Source organism: Nelumbo nucifera, chromosome 3 (genome assembly GCF_055504915.1).
Source record: "Nelumbo nucifera cultivar China Antique chromosome 3, China Antique-T2T, whole genome shotgun sequence".
Lineage (NCBI taxonomy): Eukaryota > Viridiplantae > Streptophyta > Magnoliopsida > Proteales > Nelumbonaceae > Nelumbo > Nelumbo nucifera.
The window spans coordinates 109,786,608-109,804,858 of NC_142651.1; the positions used below are offsets into that span (position 1 = coordinate 109,786,608).

Here is an 18,251-nt window from a genome sequence, read left to right on the forward strand (position 1 = left end):
CTTTGAAATTTGAATAAAGTGTGAGTTAAAAGACTTGAACCCCAGAAACTTGTATCGAGAACGAAGACAAAAACCATCTGACGACAACTTATACATATATCATGTTTTCTTTCTAGAAGAGAGAAAAGAAGAGAAGAGGAGAGGAAGAAAAGTGTTTGAGAGTCAAGAGGTTGGGCTGGCGATGCCTAGCTTTCTATTTATATTAACATGATGTAAAATAAAAGAAAAGAGAGATTACAAATATGCTGGCGGCACACCCTAATAATAAGAACTTAAAACAAAGAAAAGAACATGCTGACAGCATCCTAGGATGACAGCACTCTAACAGCAGAAATAAAAACTAAGTCTAACAACATTCCCCCTCAGGTTGGGCTGAATATATCTATCATGTCCAACTTGTCACACAACTCATTATGCCGCAAGTATGGAAGCCCTTTTGTGAGAATATTGGTTAGTTGCTCCTTGGAGTTGACATAAGGAGTACAAATTTCTCCCTTTTCCAATTTTTTTCTTATGAAGTGTTTATCCACTTCAATGTGCTTTGTCCTATCATGTAGGACAGGATTGCCAGCAATATTTATAGCTGCCTTATTGTCACAATAAAGAGACATAGGATTGTGAACTGTAATCCCAAGTTCCCCTAGAAGATTCTTCACCCAAAGTACTTCAGCCACCTCATGTGCCATAGCCTTATACTCCGCTTCAGCACTTGACCTTGCAACTACACTTTGTTTTTTATTTCTCCAGGTCTCTAGATTTCCTCCCACAAATGTGCAGTACCCACTTGTGGACTTTCTATCATCCACAAGACTTGCCCAATCAGCATTTGTATAGACTTCCACCTTCAGATGATTATGTTTGTTGAATAGCAAACCATCTTGGATACTTCTTCAAATACCTAAGAATCCTCTCTGTTGCCTCCATGTGTGGTCTCTTAGGGGAATGCATGAATTGGCTCAGGACCCCAACTAAATAAGAAAAATTTGGACGTGTCATGGACAAATAAAGCAACCTTCCCACTAACCTTTGAAATTGTTTCACATCTTCTAGAGGTTCACCATCACAATCACCCAGTTTATGATCAATGTCCATAGGAGTGTCTGTTGGTTTTGCACCTAACTTGCCTGCGTCTTGTAACAGATCAAGGATATGCTTCCTTTGAGAAATGAAGATGTCTCTTTTTGAGCAGGCAACTTCAATTCCAAGAAAGTACTTTAGTGGACCCAAATCTTTCACTTCAAATTGGGAGGTTAGGAACTCCTTCAACCTTTGTATTTCTGAGCTCCAGTTTCTTGTAATGATGATATCATCCATATACACTATCAACACAGTAACATGTTCCTGACATCTCTTCGCAAAGAGAGTGTGGTCAGATTGACATTGTTTGAATCCTACTTGCTGGACCGCTGTATGAAACTTACTGAACCATGCTCTGGGAGATTGTTTTAAGCCATAGAGGGACTTTCTTAGTTTGCACACCTTATTTTCACTGCCTTTGGCACAGAAACCTGGGGGCTGAACCATGTACACCTTCTCCAGGTCACCATTTAAAAAGGGATTCTTTATATCCAATTGATGCAATTCCAATCAAAGTTTGCAACCAATGATAAAAGAACACGAATTGAGTTCATCTTAGCTATTGGAACAAACGTCTCATCATAGTTAACACCATAGACTTGAGTGTACCCTTTTGCTACAAGCCTTGCTTTGTACCTTTCAACTGTCCCATCCGCCTTATGTTTCACTTTAAATACCCACTTACACTCCACTGGGTCTTTCCCTCTTGGAAGATCTACGAACTTCCAAGTCTGATTCTTATGGAGGGCATTAATCTCCTCCTTCATAGCATCTATCCATTAACGGTATTTTAAGGCCTTTGCAACTAGGGGTGAGCAAAAAAAACCGAAAAACCGAACCAATCAAAACTGAACCGAAAAATTAGTTATCAGTTCAGTGTTTTTAAAAAACTGAAGGTACTGGTTCGGTTTCAGTTAACCAATATAGAAAACCGGCGGTTAACCGAACTGACTGGTATACCTATATTTCTATATATTTTATATATTTATGTATATTATATATTTTTACATAGTTGTCAAGGCGACGCCTAGGCGACAAGGTGCCCTTTAAAGCTCGCCTCGCCTAATCGCTAAGCATTTTTCTACTTCCTACTATAAAATACTTTTTTATTCATTCTTTTTTGAAATTATAATTATAAAATAGACATCGTTAAACTAAAATAATCATTTTGTGTGTTTATATACTAATTTCTTTTTATTATTTTCTTATTTCTTAGGGTTTTAATCAACACAAACATTGCTAAATGCTGTATTGAACCCTCAAAGACTTAAAAACCTGAACCAATAAGTAAGGAAGAACTTAAAATTTTATCTAATCAGCACATTTTCCTCTTCCATATATTCTTCTTCTACTATTACTACTACCAATACTTTTTATTTTCTTCTTTTCCTATAACAAAAATAAGGGTTCAGCCCCTATATTTTTTGAATTTTATTTTTCTTTTTCATTTTCTTCTCATGAATATGTTGATTTTCTATACTTTAATATGAAATTTATACTTTTCTTATGAAAATCATGAATAATTATTAAAGAAATATGGTTATGGTACCTAGGGAACTACCCTAAGGTCTATGTTTTTAACATAAAAAAATCCATCGCCTAGGCGACTAGGCGACAAGGCACCCCCCAGTTGCCCAACCTCGCCTTGGCGCCTTGAATACTATGTATATTTTATATATTATAAATTAATAAATATGCATTATATATAAGTATATATTTATAATATATGATATATTATTTATTATTTAAAATATAATACTATATATTTATAATTTTTATTATATATTTATATATATTTTTATAATATATATTGTAAAAATTAAAAAATCGAAAAACCGAACCAGCGGTTAACTAATTGGCTTCGGTTCGGTTTCGGTTACTGGTTTTCCAAAAATCGGTAGTACCGGTTTGGTTACAAAAAAAGGCCCACAGTTCTGTTAACCGAACTGTGAGCACTCCTATCTACAACATTTCTATGTATTGGGGATGATGCTATCAACTACAGATAAAAAGGCACAGTGAGGGGGGGAAATGTGATCATAGGAGACATACTAGGTAATGGGATGTTTGGTAGTGCATGACCTGACTCCCTTTCTTTTAGCAATAGGAACGTCAAGGTCATCCACAATAGAAGTGGGAGCCAGGGATAATTTGGGGGGTCGGCCTAGCATGGCCCAAGCCCATGTGGGCCCGTGCCGTGTTGCGGGCTTGGGCCGGGTGGGCTGCAAGTTGTGCCGTGGGCCTGGGCCGTGCCAAGCTGGGCCACAGGTCGGGCCTTGGGCGTGGGCCAAACTGGGCCATATTGTTTTCTTTTTTTGTTTTTTTGACATTTTTTATTTTTTTATTTTTTTTCTAGGTAAAACTAAAATATTTAACTTTCCTTTGGAAGCTATTTGAAAAAATAAGAAATCTAACAAAGAAGTCAAAGACACAAATACTCAAAGTGAATAACAAATTGGAGGAAAAATAGGAATTTTATTTCATTTAAATTTGAATGATACAAAGCATACAATGGTTGGATGAATGAAATATGAAAATTGGAAAATGGAATAAATTAATAAAATATAAAAATACAATATAGTTACAAATTGAAAATAACTCAAATAAATTAAATAAAATTAAAACAAAATTTGTAATAATTTGAAAAAATGCTATACAACTATTTAGTATACAAAAATATTGACTTCATCGTTTTCTCCTATTGTTCTTGACTTTGATCATTGTAGGAATTGAAAATGGTTGAGGATAAGGCTATTTATAGGAATTGTTGAATTGGTGTGAAAAGAATGGTGGAGGATAAGGATATTTATAGGAATTGAAAATAATTCAATTGCCCAAAATACCCTAAAAACTAACTATTTTTTAGTTGTTAGGAGGGGTATTTTGGTCATTGTAAGGTTATTTATCACTTTACTCGAAATGCCCCCCTAAACTAGCTATATTATATAGCTGTTGGGGGGCATTTTTGTCATTCTTTCTCCCCCAAAACCAAAATACATAAATACCCGCCTATATAGCTGCTTATAGCTGTTGGGGGGTATTTCTATAACCCCCCCCCAAAAAGCTGAAACTAGCCATTGGGGACCCCCCAACGGCTAGTTCATTGTGCAGGACAAGCGCAGCTCGCTATGGGCCCGTGGGCCGTAACGGGCCGTGCCGTGTGCTATGCCACGGGTGGGTCGTGCTGGCACGTGGGCCATGGGCGACACGACATGCATAGTCGTGCCGTACGTGCCGGTCCGTGGACTTGGAACCCTAGGCCCAACACTGCCCGGACCATTGTGTCGGGCCTGGCACGCCATCGTGTCGTGTTGTGCCAGGCCATGCCAGGCCATGGGCGGCACAGCTCGATTTACACTTCTACCCCTGTTTACAGGTTGAGGATTCATCTTGTACCTAGTAAATCTTGGCATAGTGCCTTTGCTCAGAATAGGTGGTTTTGGCCTGTTCTCATATCTCACTAGCAGTGTCTGCCCACATAAAGTTCTTCACATCAGGTTTCATGGTTGCAAGAAGCCAGGACATCACCATTACTGTTCTCTTGGTCCCACCTATCATGTTAAGCTGTTACGGGTTGAGGATTCAGCTTGTACCTGGTAAATCTTGGCATAGTGCCTTTGCTCAGAATAGGTGGTTTTGGCCTATTCTCATATCTCACTAGCAGTGTCTGCCCACATAAAGTTCTTCACATCAGGTTTCATGGTTGCAAGAAGCCAAGACATCACCATTACTGTTCTCTTGGTCCCACCTATCATGTTAAGCTGTCCCATCCTTGGGTTTTTTCACTCTTCCATTTATGTAGCCAGCTTTTCCCCTTGCTGTTACCTAAGTTTTACACCTTTAGCCCACTCTAGGTAGTTCAGGCCATTTAAAGGGGTAATTGGCATGGGAAACATCATATTTTCAGCTCCCATACCAGCTGTACTACGGGTTGATGTAACCCCAGATGAGGCAAAATCATCATTTGCCATTGACAGAAACAAAGGTTACATGACCACACTCAAACCACCGGTCCACAAGACCAGTCCCCACACAACTACTACCTCTCCAAGTCATAATTAGGGCACTAAACACCAAAAGATCTGCTTCTGAAATAAAGAACCCACTGCTGAAACCTACTGGCAGCACTTAAACAGTTCAAAAAACCAGTCCAAAAATAACAAACCATACTGCTGAAATCCTCTAGCATCAGTTAAACCATCCAGGGAATTCATCCAAAAAAAAAAAAAAAGAAATAAACCATCCAGGGACAGTACAAAAATTAGAGTTCAGTCACCATTGGTCTATGCGCAACACACGCCAACCAATCACAGTACATACCTGTGACGAAAGGGGATCACACACCCCTTACAGCACCTGTACGAAGGTGCAGGTCCAAGATCAAGTCTTCACAGCATTGGCCAAAGGAAAGAGAGCCTTCACAGCATCGGTCCCCTCCTACTAGGGTTACCTTGGTGCTACGACCAAGGAAGAACCCAGAAAAAACAGCGACAGTTGGTTCTGATCAGTCCGATTAGGGTTTCTTGTCTTCATTGTCCAAGAATCAGAGAAATTGGGTGGAATGAATGTGATTCAGAGGAGAAAAGAGCCTCCTATCGCCCAGTTATGCTTTGATACCATGCTTTCTTTCTAGAAGAGAGAGAGAAGAGAGAAAAGAAGAGAAGAGGAAGAAAGTGTTTGAGAGTCAAAAGGTTGGGCTGGCGGTGCCCAGCTTTCTATTTATATTAACATGATGTAAAATAAAAGAAAAGAGAGATTACAAATATGCCCCTGGTGGCACACCTTAATAATAAGAACTTAAAACAAAGAAAAGAACATTCTGACAGCATCCTAGGCTGAAGCACTCTAACAGCAGAAATAAAAACTAAGTCTAACAACATATCACAACATGAATAATATTTTTATATCGTATAAATATGACGTCAGGTGGGTTTACCCAGTGGTCGGACCATCTGACTGACCTAGCAGCCTTTACTGTTTTGTATATGGTCTGAGACTCTGAGTCTTATAACAATGCTCTAAAATGACTGGGAAATACAAAATTTTAGGAATCTTCTTGGTAGCTACTTATTTCTTCAGAAAAACGTTTATTGTAGTTTTGGTTTTTATTTGCATCTCAAGTACTACTCTGAACAGACTATTTGCTCAACTTCTTGTAGGTTCTAGTTTGTGGGGATCAACGTGGAAATTTAACTGTGTTCCCTCTGTCAAAGAACCTCTTACAGGCGACTTCCATTGCACCAGGAGTGAAGATCCCTCCATTAAACTATTTCAAAGGAGCTCATGGCATATCAAGCATTGCCAGCATTTCAATAGCTCAATTCTGTGTTAATCAAGTTGATATACGCTCAGTAAGGCCTGACCTAAACTGATAGAGATGCCAAGCAATTTATCTTATGACTGTAAATCTGGTTTTTTTAAGTGTTTTACCATGAAATCAACAGTTTGTGGACACTCTAAAACTTTGATAACCAAAACTTGAAAAGGTTATTGACTTGGTTGTTAGATTATGAACATCAATATATGCCAGAAAATTCATGATATATTTGTAAAACAATATGAAATTTCTAGTGATAACCTAGAGTTTTTGTAATGTAGGACAGGGTAGGGGTCCTATCTGGTGGGCTTTGTGGGGTAGAGGGGCTTGGATGGTAAAGAATGAAGAATAGGGATGAGGAAGCAAGTAAACAGCTTACTGTTCACCAAAGAATGAGCAAAAAATTAGAAAGACAGCCTCTTGCTGTTATGGTAAAGAGCAAAGAGATAGATTTTTTTCTTTTTTTTTTTTTTTTTTTGAAAAGGTAAGGTAAATTTATTAGATTAAACTTTTAAGAGTACAAAACAGAACCTGCCAACAAGGCAAGCCTGAGAACCCCCCATTACAAGCACCAAATTGACTGATTTCTCAGTAACTGAGCTACATTTATATGTTTGAATTCTGGGGTGACTGAAATCCAGGATATCAGTTTACCAACAGCCATCTGACAAATTTCCTCAGGCCCTCTCACTCTTTGTTTAAAAATTCTGTTGTTTCTCTCAGACCAAATAGCCCAAATCACTGCTTCCGGGATGGAGGTCCTGACCAGTTTCCCTCTTTTCTTCAAATTACTGATCTTCCAGCTACAGAGCAAATCCTTAACAGATTTTGGCATGATCCAACATATCCCCACAGCCTTCAAGTGGTACCACACCTGGGCAGCAAATGGGCAGTGAATGCAGAGATGATCCGTAGACGAAGGATGATCATCACAAAGGGCACAAGACTTATCCGAGATCTGCAAGCCTCTTCTTTCAAGATTAGTTCTGGACAGACATTTATTTAAGGCCATTGTCCAGACAAAGAAATTATCTTTTGATGGGCTAACTGAATTCCAAACTTGCTCAGCAGGAAAGTCCTCCACTGCCACTCTACTACTGAATCTACTGGCCATAGATTTTAAAGAGATAGATCACTTAGAAGAAGTGGGTGAGGGAGGAAAAAAGAGAAAAATTCCTGACAACAACCAGAATTTACCAAACCAAACTTTATTTCATCAAATCAATCCTTAATTGCAATTACAATGACCCTATTTGTAGACTCAATTTATGGACTGAGATGTCCCTTTACAGACTCCAAATTGGTGTAGAAAACTAACACAAATCAACTTCTAATTGCTTTAAAGCTAAGGAAAATCCATAGATATCCTATAGGGACACTCAAATGAGGAATGCAATTCCTAAACAACTATAATAATACTTCCTAATCCTACTAGAACTAATTTAATGTAAAGACACCAGACATCATAAAAAATGGAAAATCTTGAATTTACCATAAATAGTAATTATGGGAATCATTATAAATAGTAAGTATGAAAATTACCACAAATAGTAGTTCCTAGTTCTCCATTTGTTTATAATGCAATTTCATTTGCACTAAGCCCAAATGCATTGGAGTATAAATGTGAAGAGTGTAAATTCTGGTTCAGTTTTGCTTTGAATTTTACCTTGCTTTGCTTTAGGTTTTGTTTTCCTTCATTTACACTGCAAACAAAAATTGCATTGAAAAAAAACTAGGCCTAAATAACAGTAAATTTCTGGAAAACATAAAACCCTATTCTTAACTCTCAAGGCACCTACAACTAGAAAATAAATTTAAAAAACTCAAACAATGCTGATATCCCAGCAGCCAAAATTTTTGAAATAAAAAACTCATATTTCTCAATGGATTCCTTGTTTCCATATCTGCATCATTTCAGGATTCTGTTAAATCTAAGGGAATATCTTTGAATATCAAACTTATAAGATACCTTTAACACAACTTGGAAAGAGAACTTTGATACATTAGTTCAGTTGATTACCTGTTTTTGTCTTGTCCAGACTGGAGCAGATGGCTGTGTATGCTACTTTAAATATGACAGCGACTGGAAAAGTTTGGAATTTACAGGAATGAAGCAAGTGAAAGAACTAAGTTTGATCCATTCTGTTTCCAGTGATGCCAACACTGACGAAGACCTGGCATGCGGTAATTATGCAATTGGTTTTGCTTCAGCAGATTTTATAATGTGGAACTTAACAAATGAAACAAAGGTATTCCCTCTTGTTCTCTTCCAAGTTACAGTATATGTTTCATTCTCTATTATTTGTCTTTGTGGATACAAAAGGATGAATGTTGTATAGGTGGTAGAAATTCCATGTGGTGGATGGCGGCGTCCTTATTCTTATTATCTTGGTGATGCACCCGATATCCAAAACTGCTTTGCCTTTGTCAAGGTTTGAATCTACCTTCTTTTTTGAGGAAATTTTTGGTATAACTCTAAATCATATAGATTGTAAGGATGGTGAACTGATGGAATGAGGCACATTGTTTATATGGACCCATCTGGAAGTTCTAATCAAAATTTGACCTAATGTTATTATCCTACTTTATTCTCTTGGAAATCAGCATACATGTTATGAAAAATGGACAATCTTGCAGTCAGGATCATTTGATTCTGGGCTTAGAAACATGCAGAGAGGGACCTTGAGGAGTGGTATTATCTGATTCACAGGATATATGAGGATATCCACATGATCTTACTTGAGTAACAGAAAAGAAGTTATATTTGCGTCATTATTTATTTCACGTTTCTTGTCATTTTACCTTCCTATGTTCAGGATCATGCTGTTCATATCCATAGACTCTGGGTACCAGCAAGTGAGAAGAAGTCTATTCCTCGTGTTCTGCACATGCAAAACCATGGAAGAGAGATACACTCGTTGTGTTTTGTCTCTGAAGGTACACAATTTGCAGACAGAAGCAGCAATCACTTTACTAGGTCAAGCTGGATCGCAACAGGAAGTGAGGATGGAAGTGTGAGACTGACAAGGTATGACAGTATCAAAAAATTTCTATTTAGAGATCTGACATAAGAAAATAATGAAGCAATTATACATATGACAAACACACACATCTACATACATAATTCTTGTTCATCTGTTTGCTGCTTTTTTTTTTCGTTTTTCATTTTTGGCTTGTGAGCATTGAAATGACACTGCAATTGAAGGAAGTAAGTTAACATCAGGATTCATGATATAGGTATTCTTCTGAAACTAAGGGTTGGTCTACATCCAAGTTGCTGGGGGAGCATGTTGGTGGATCAGCTGTGCGATCAATTTGCTTTGTGTCAAAAACACACACAACTTTAGAATATAAATCCTACATCTCTAATGACAAGAATGGAAACAAGGTGATGCCAGATAACAGAGACAATCAGTTACTCATTTCTGTTGGGGCAAAGAGGGTCTTAACTTCCTGGCTTCTCCGAAATAGGAGGCTGGGCAATAAGGAAGAGACATTTGGTGATCCACCCATTAATAGCTTTACTCCCTCAAACAATAATTCATCAATGTCATTCCAATGGCTTTCCACTGACATGCCATCAAAGTTCTCTAGTACTCGTAAAAGGGTAGAAAACACTTATAAAATGACAACAAATTCAAAATATAGATCACATACTGAAGATGGGAAGATGGAGTTGGAGTGTAAGGTTAGTGAAAAAAATGAAGATGACTGGAGATATTTGGCCGTTACTGCATTTCTTGTTAAAGGCACTGATTGCAGGTATGATGTGACAACTCCAGCCGTCTTCATTTTAATTTACTCTTTCTGTTAATTTCTCAGTTTGGACCTCCAATCTCAAATGGGTTAACAAGTTCTTCCATTGTTCCCTATCAGGTTGACGGTCTGTTTCGTTGTTGTTTCTTGTTCGGACGCCACACTTGTATTACGAGCTCTCCTTCTCCCCTATCGGCTCTGGTGCGTTTACATCAACCATTTGTTTTTTAAACATGTCCCATGGTTTGTGTTGTTTGTTTTACGCTTCATCCTTACCACCTGAGTGATGAATTCTCTTTTCACTTGTCTTATGCGGTGATTTTTTTTTTTTTTTTTACTTTCAGGTTTGATGTGGCTCTACTAGTTCCCTTATCATCTCCTGTTCTGTCACTGCAGCATGCGGTTATTCCTATATATGCCCCTCCTAAAGGTAAGTTTTGTTTACGTTTGATTTTTCAGAGCAGGTCTATAGTGTTGAACAAGTATTGGAGTTTTCTAATAATTTTGCCCAATAAATAATCCAAATGATCGTAGTCTTATCCCAACTATATGGGGTCGGCTACATGAATCCTGTTTTGCCATCATTTTGTTTAAAGCCATATCCAGCAATAAATAGTCTAAATATGAACGATTATTTCTTTTTTAAGGATCCAATTGATTGGATGGACATTTTTAAATGGGCCCGGTGACTTCTGCAATCTTATTTATGTTTTTGACGTACCATAGTACACAATAGGGATATAGCATGGATCATTTTTCATTATTTTATTATTTTATTTTCTTATTCTTCTTAGGTGTATTTATGTAATTGGCCATGCTTAGAAAAAAATATAATATGCAATTATATATATATATATATATAACCAAAAACATCTTTGTGTTTTTACGAGAAATAATCTGTTTTCAAAGCAGATGGTTTTGATTTACTTTTGGAACTGGCAACAAGAAAAACACTCCATGTTGGAGAACGCCCCCAAAGTCTAAAGGTGTTTTCTTTATATAAAAAATAATATTAAATCTGAAACAAATTTAAATGTGTAACTTTATCCATGAGCTCCTCTCTGAGACCGGGTGCTTTTGTAACGAGAGCCTTGGGGAATTTGCCAATATTGAGAGAAATTTCTCTACATCAAATTTCCTTTTCAACCATTAGTTGTCATTTGCAGTTAGATTTTTAGCATCCTAATTGTTCTACTTTTTCAGCTTTACTGGAATTAACTTATCTATTCACAGGTAGGATTCAAATTGGAAGTGCATATATTGTTGTTGGTGGGTCCACTGATGGAAGCATTAGCTTCTGGGATCTGACTAAAAGTGTTAATGGTTTTATGCAACAAATCTCGATCCTCCAACCAGAAAAGGTCATTGACTGTCAGAAGAGGCCCAGAACAGGAAGAGGAAGCCAGGGTGGACGGTGGTGGAGATCATTAAGTAATCAGCCCTCCAAAGCAAAAAAGAGAGTTACCGTGGACGTGAATAAAAGAGGGGATACCAATGGTCATTTAGTTGATTCTGAAGGGTGTGGAAGCTCATCCGACTTGAGTAATCCAAACAAATGCACTATAGATTACCCTCAAACTATTGATCCTGCCAACTCGTCTGAGTCAGATATGCACACAGATAAATCGCCATTCGAAATTTGTGAAGTGCACCCCTTGCATGTTCTGAAACATATCCACCAATCTGGTGTCAATTGTATTCATGTTTCAAATATTAGGGACTGGAGAGATGATCGGTTTGGATATGTTTACTATGTATTAAGTGGGGGAGACGACCAAGCAGTTCACTGTCTTACCTTTGACTTGGTTCTACAGCCAACAAGCCATGACGCTGAAAACAAGAAAGTTGATGATACTGCAAATCAGACAGCAGAATTATGTGACATGGGGAAGTCTTCTCTTTATGGAGAAAAGGAGTATGGGTTGAGGCTCTTATATCATGAAAGAATTGCTTCAGCTCACAGCTCTGCTGTAAAAGGTAAAAGATAGTTATTCTTGACAAATTTTATCTCAGCACTAGTTTTGCAGTAGGCAAAAGGTATTCTGTGTTGTATAGTGTGTTCTCATCAGCCTTCAGCCCCATAGACCTCCATGGTCATAAGATAACCAAATATAGCAAAGACATGCCTGGACCAGGTGTCAAACATGTAATTTACATAAAAAATTGCTTTGTTCCACCTATGGACAGTTATCCTGGTATCATGTCTGTACGCTAATAATAAAAAACATCTGAACTTTCAACTTTGACTTAGAAGATACTCAATTAAACATAAAACAAGGAGCTTATATTAGACATATTTTTTTGCGCTGAAACTTATTCTATGAATAAGGGCAAGGAGATGACCAATAAAAAAGGGTTAAAGAAGGGAAAGTTTGCCAAGTGGAAGATTCCTAAGTCGCTTAATTTTCCTCCAAGGCTATGTTTAGTTTGAAGGAAGAAGTAGGGAAGCCTATACAAGGTTTGTAAAGGTTTCCCTACTTTTTCCTTCAAACCAAACACAGCCTAAAGGTCCCAATTAGCAAACCTGTCTCCATCTCATTTTCAAAAGAATATTTATAAAACAGGCAAAGCTTTGTCTACCTTTGTATATGTTTTCTAGATTGCTTTCATTCCTCTTGAAAGACGGTGCTTTCAAAAACCCTAGAGGAAAATCCACCGTATATATATGTATAACATAAATATAATATGATATAATGAGATTTGTAACCATGAAATTGGATGGAATGTGGGTTTTCACTAAAATATTCTTCGTGAAGGTGTCTGGACAGATGGGATTTGGGCGTTTTCTACCGGTCTTGATCAACGAGTTAGATGTTGGCATGTTGAGGAACATGGTGAGCTTACCGAGCATTCACATTTGATCATTAGTGTGCCAGAGCCAGAGACCATAGATGCTAGAGCCTGTGGCAGGTGAGCCAGCAGCTATCTTAATTTCCGCCCATTAGCAATTTGTGGTGACTGCTAACTGGTAACAAAGAAAGTGCTAACATAAACGATTTTTCTTGTTGATCAATTTCAGCAACCGATACTGGATTGCAGTAGGTGGAAGAGGGATACAAATGGTTGAGTTCTATTCATCAGGTGATGGTGATAAAGAACGAAATGATCCACATCTATATATCTGACACTCTGGGTGTTGACAATGTGGTACGTTATTGTTCAACCACTTGTTAATTTCTCCACATTTTTTATAAACATTGATTGATTTTCACTTATCAGTGGGAGAGTAGTAGATGGGACAGGGTGACCCGGTGAGCTCTCCGGGTCCCTGTTGTTTGAATGATCTAATCCGCCTGTTGACCCATAAAACCATGACCCAGGGAGTTTTGAAGTTCTCTGGTTTTCTATCTAGTCCGAGTCTGACAATACTGTATAAATTGACTGTAATCCATAATTTTTTTTTTCCTACATCTAGATGACCATTTTATTTTATTGTTTATTCTCGTCATCCAACTGAAAAAGAAAAATAAAAACAAAGTACTTAGTACTGGCTACCACCACCTTGAAGTGGATAAGTGCAAATGATGATGCAGTGCACGCCTTTGGAAGCTGTAATGTAAGTCTAATATTTTAATCATCGTGTTAAAGTAATCAAGTGCTCCTCGAAAATACAAATACCAAATGATCCTATGAATGCTTAAGAATTTAAAATTAATTTTCAGCACATAATTTTATAATTTCTATCTGTAACTTAAAGTTGATCCGAGTGTTACTCTCCCGTCTGAGGATTCTTCAACTTTGATGTGTAAGACCTGGATATCCTTGCAATAGCTTGCACGTTCAAACTACTTTAGCATAGATATTCTTTTAATTCATAAAATAATCTGGAATAACATGTTTGTTTCGAGCCTCCAGAGAGAAACAATATTGGTATCTCAATTGAGTTCGGATCTAGTCCCAACAACCATTGTAGTCATGCATTGGGAATATCTCCTTTTGTCTTTCATAATGAGAAGTTCCCGATGTAACTATTGGGACAAGATTCGAACTTATCTTAATTGGCTTCGGTAGAACAAAAAGCAGTGGCAGCATCTTAAATTGGGATTTGCTCTTCACAAAATGGTCTTCACACTGATTTCACAGCCACATCCCACTGTGTATTGAGAACATCTCCTATGACTAATAACATACAAGTATGTGAGATGTTTTTTATGTGTGTTGGGACATGCTGTAAGGTTTGAGGAACAGGAACACTATGTGAGGGGCAGATCCAGACACTAGCTACCTATGGATGTATCATTTTTGTTCTAGTGTCAAATGGGTCATCTGTCAAAGGTACTTGCTGATAGGGCTGTTCATAAGAATGCCTAACCTGACCAAACTGACCAACTCGGACCGACCCAACCCGAGTCGGTCAGGTTTTCATCAGTACCGGTCGGTTTCGGTTTTCTTGTGTGAAAATCGAAACCAACCCGACTCAAATCGAACTAGTCTTCTACTAGTTCGGTAGTTCCTAGTTTGAATAGTTTCCTACTTAACTATAACTAGTCTTCTACTAGAACTAGAAGGCCCATTAGGCAATTACAATTAGAATAGGTAATCTATCATAGTTTCTAACTTTCTATAATCTTTTACACCAAATGGGCAGCCCATTAGGCAATTACAATTAGAATTCAATTAGGTGTCCTTTTCTACAGGAGTAAAACCGAAATCGACCTAACCCGGCTCAAACCGACTAGGTTGGTTTGGCCTATCAGTGGATCGGTTTCGGTTTCCACCTCAGGTAACCCGACCAGGTGGGGCCAGTTGGGAAAACCCCAATAAACCGACCCAACCTGACTCGTGAACACCTGTGCTTGCTGAAAAAGAACCGTAACAAGGCTTTAGGCAAATTGCAGCATACTTGGGATTGAATCTTCTCTTCATTAGTTTGGGAATTTAGGCTGATTGTAGCAGACTTGGGATTGAATCCTCTCTTGAACAGGCTGGGGTGCTTAGCCCCATTAAATGAAAACATAAGAAAATTTTGTTTTTTTTTTTTGTTTAGAAAATGAAAAAAAAAAACCATAAGAAAAATTGTTTGTTTGAAAAACATAAGGCTGTGTTTGGTTGCGGTGCAATTTTATTTGTAATTTTGTACTATTTCAAATGCATAGGAGTGCAAATGAAAAAAATGCAAATTCTTGTTTAATTTTGTTTTGGGTTTTTACGTTAATCTGCTTCATTTTTTATTTACTTCATTTGTATTGCAATCAAACAAAAATAAGTCAAAATTTACACTTAAATCATTTGCATTTCCACAATTTTGCATCAGTACAAATTTATTTACATTGCAACCAAACACAGCCTAAGAAAAAATTGTTTTTTTTTTCTTGATAGGTGAAAAAGCGTAAGCTTTCAGTCCATCCAGTGTATGGTACAATATACAATGGTTTTTTTCGCATGCTGATTTGTTAAATTATAAGTAATAGATATATCTTTAGCATTTAAATAATGGTAAAAGGGGTTAAATACACGCGGCCTGAATAAGTGAATAGTATTTATGAAAAAAAAATATATATTAAGCATATCGATGACTTGACTCTTACACGTAGACGTAGATAGAGAGATGGATGATTATACATACAAATACAAAATGGATGATAGCGGTAGTGTGGATTTGCTCCTCGTAGAATGTGCCTCACACCAACCTCATAACACTTGCTCTGAGCAATACATCTGACTGAATTTTGGAAGGAATCTTAAAATCATTTTTAAAACATAAACAGAGGAGAGGTTAAAGTATTTATTAGGAACCTCAAGAGTGGGTGAAATGGTTTTCCAAAATCCATATCTACCAGCTCACCTTGACTCCTATTATTAAAATGTTAATGGTAACGGTTGCGATTCGATTCACTACCTCATTGGAAAATGGGAAGTACAAAACCTTTTAGAAACATGGATGCGTGGTCTTATATCATCTTTTTTATGATAGGAGGAAAAGTTTTTCAATTGACTCTAATATCTATAGCCTTAGGATGGATGTAGGATGTAGTAGGAGATCTCACATCCTTTGTCACAGGGCTCTTTCTGGTTTCTGCGTGACACATCTATATGACTCCATGCAACAACAGTAATGGAAATTGGAAACATGGTGATTGACAAATTAACCACGTGGGACGAGGCTGTAGCCAGCTTACGCATGAGAGAGAGAGTCAAAGCTATACATTTTGCATGGATTTGCACAGTTATTGTCAATCTATCTACCTTCTTCCTTCTTCCCTGCTGCCTCCACACTCAGACTCGGCCCACGTGATTTACGCCCCCCTCAATGAATAGCTTACCCACGCGAGATGCAACCATGCCAATTGCATTGTCATACCAAACGCTTATGAGCCCCACAATTTCTCTCTCTCTCTCTCTCTCACAGCGCACCTTTGAGTGATATTTGTCATTTTGTTGTGCTGATTTACTTTAAGGTGGGATGCGATAAGGTGATAATATCATTATAGTATATATAACTGTCTTTATCATACTTTCTCATTTTCCTTTCTGATATAAGCATAAGCATAGCATGTGAAATTTGGGAATCCATTCCAACCCCACAAAATAATTCTACGTCTCAACCAGTGTTCTCAAAATCGGATCGGATTGGATGGTCGGATTGGAATCCATTCCAACCCCCAAATTTGCAGTTGGGGGTGGCACATGCCTACATCTTCTTAATTAATTATTATTTCTTATTATATGTATATATAGAGACTAGAGAGTCAACTAACTATTCATAAAACTCCAAACTTGGCCTCTATGTTAATGTTAATTGCTCTAATACATACAATTAATATACCTACCTATATATAAGAGATACAAATCATCCATCATCTATTCAATCATTCCTTCTTTTAATGAAAAACATGAGTACTTTACCATTACTTAAACAAAATTATATCATGGTTCTTCCTTTTCCCCTTGTCTTATACTATATTGAACGTGGAATCCAACATCACATGAACGTGGGATGCACCCATTCATCATACCTTCTAAACGAAAATGTTTAAGCATGATTAATTTGTTAATGTATTAGCCAATAATACATCTCTTTTTTGATAAAAGATTTCCTAAAACCCTTAGGTTATGTTTGATTTAAAAGAAAGGTAGGGAAATTTATACAAAGTTTGTAAAAGATTTTTTTTTTATCTTTTCCTTCCTTTTCCTACTTTTTCCTTCAAATCAAACACGGTTTTAGTGAAATTTGAACATTGACAGTGTTTTTAACCAAACACCAGATGTGATATTTTGTTTGTTACCTTCAAACACTAAGCATGTTTATATGTTATTGAGGAATTCGGATGTGCTGACCACAATACATTGTTTGTGGCATTGGCTCCAACTACATAATATTAAGAACATCAATTATAATTTATATCACTAATATTCCTAATGTGCGGTTAGATAAACATGACGAATAACATGTTATGGTCAGCACCTCCAAACTCTTTATTGAGGGGTTTTTGGATTGTTGCATGATAGCAGGAAATATGATGTCATCTTTTTTCTTTAAAAAATTATATACCCATAAAAAAAAAGGTTAAAGAAACCTGTCACTATAAGCTACCAACACCCATGACTCACCCACTTACACATCGATATTGGAATTGGGTCAAGTTTGAACGGAAAGCCGGGAGGGCTTCACCTTTTAATCGGCTATCGTCACCATTATTCACCAACCACGGGCAACCGAAACGTGTAGGTGGCCCAACCTTTCCGGAGCCCTGTTGCCTATTGCTTGCTTGCTAGTAACACCACTTGCTTTTGAATTTTGTCCTGATCCAACAACTTCCCCCACTTTCTCCCAAGGGGCCACCTGCTAGATTCTAACGTCACTGCGGTAGCTGAGCCGTCGGCTCTGGGAATTCTCGGCTTCAGCTTATAGAGCTTTTAGTTGGGAAAATGCCTACAACGTACTCCCTCAGCCTCAGCTGGCTCGTCTGATTAGAAAATTATAAAATGGTTTGGTTGGTAAACAAACCCCCTTACCTTTCATATTCTTATCTCATTTAAATTCTCTGCGCATTGACCGGAGAAGGGTAACTGTATGAATTCAATACAGCCTTCCTTGATACTGACTTGTAGCAGTGGAGAGTGGAGGGACGACCATCTCAATCCTTCTCCTCCACCCAGG

At 37.5% G+C, this 18,251-nt stretch overlaps 1 protein-coding gene across 3 annotated transcripts in view; it reads left to right on the plus strand.

Moving 5' to 3' along the window:
• The window catches only part of LOC104607119 (Transducin family protein / WD-40 repeat family protein), a 36,715-nt gene extending 23,071 nt beyond the window's left edge, over positions 1 to 13,644 (plus strand). For 2 of the 3 annotated variants that reach the window (XM_019199409.2, XM_010272649.3), the window contains 10 exons: positions 6,237 to 6,428; positions 8,434 to 8,643; positions 8,734 to 8,826; positions 9,211 to 9,422; positions 9,632 to 10,156; positions 10,271 to 10,351; positions 10,495 to 10,580; positions 11,384 to 12,127; positions 12,907 to 13,060; positions 13,170 to 13,644. In XM_019199409.2, the coding sequence (XP_019054954.1) occupies positions 6,237 to 6,428; positions 8,434 to 8,643; positions 8,734 to 8,826; positions 9,211 to 9,422; positions 9,632 to 10,156; positions 10,271 to 10,351; positions 10,495 to 10,580; positions 11,384 to 12,127; positions 12,907 to 13,060; positions 13,170 to 13,275 (2,403 nt within the window). In that variant the 3' untranslated portion in view covers positions 13,276 to 13,644. The remainder of the gene's footprint in view (positions 1 to 6,236; positions 6,429 to 8,433; positions 8,644 to 8,733; positions 8,827 to 9,210; positions 9,423 to 9,631; positions 10,157 to 10,270; positions 10,352 to 10,494; positions 10,581 to 11,383; positions 12,128 to 12,906; positions 13,061 to 13,169) is intronic. The other variant, XM_010272647.3, reaches the window with a different exon arrangement.
• The last annotated feature ends 4,607 nt before the right edge of the window (positions 13,645 to 18,251 follow it).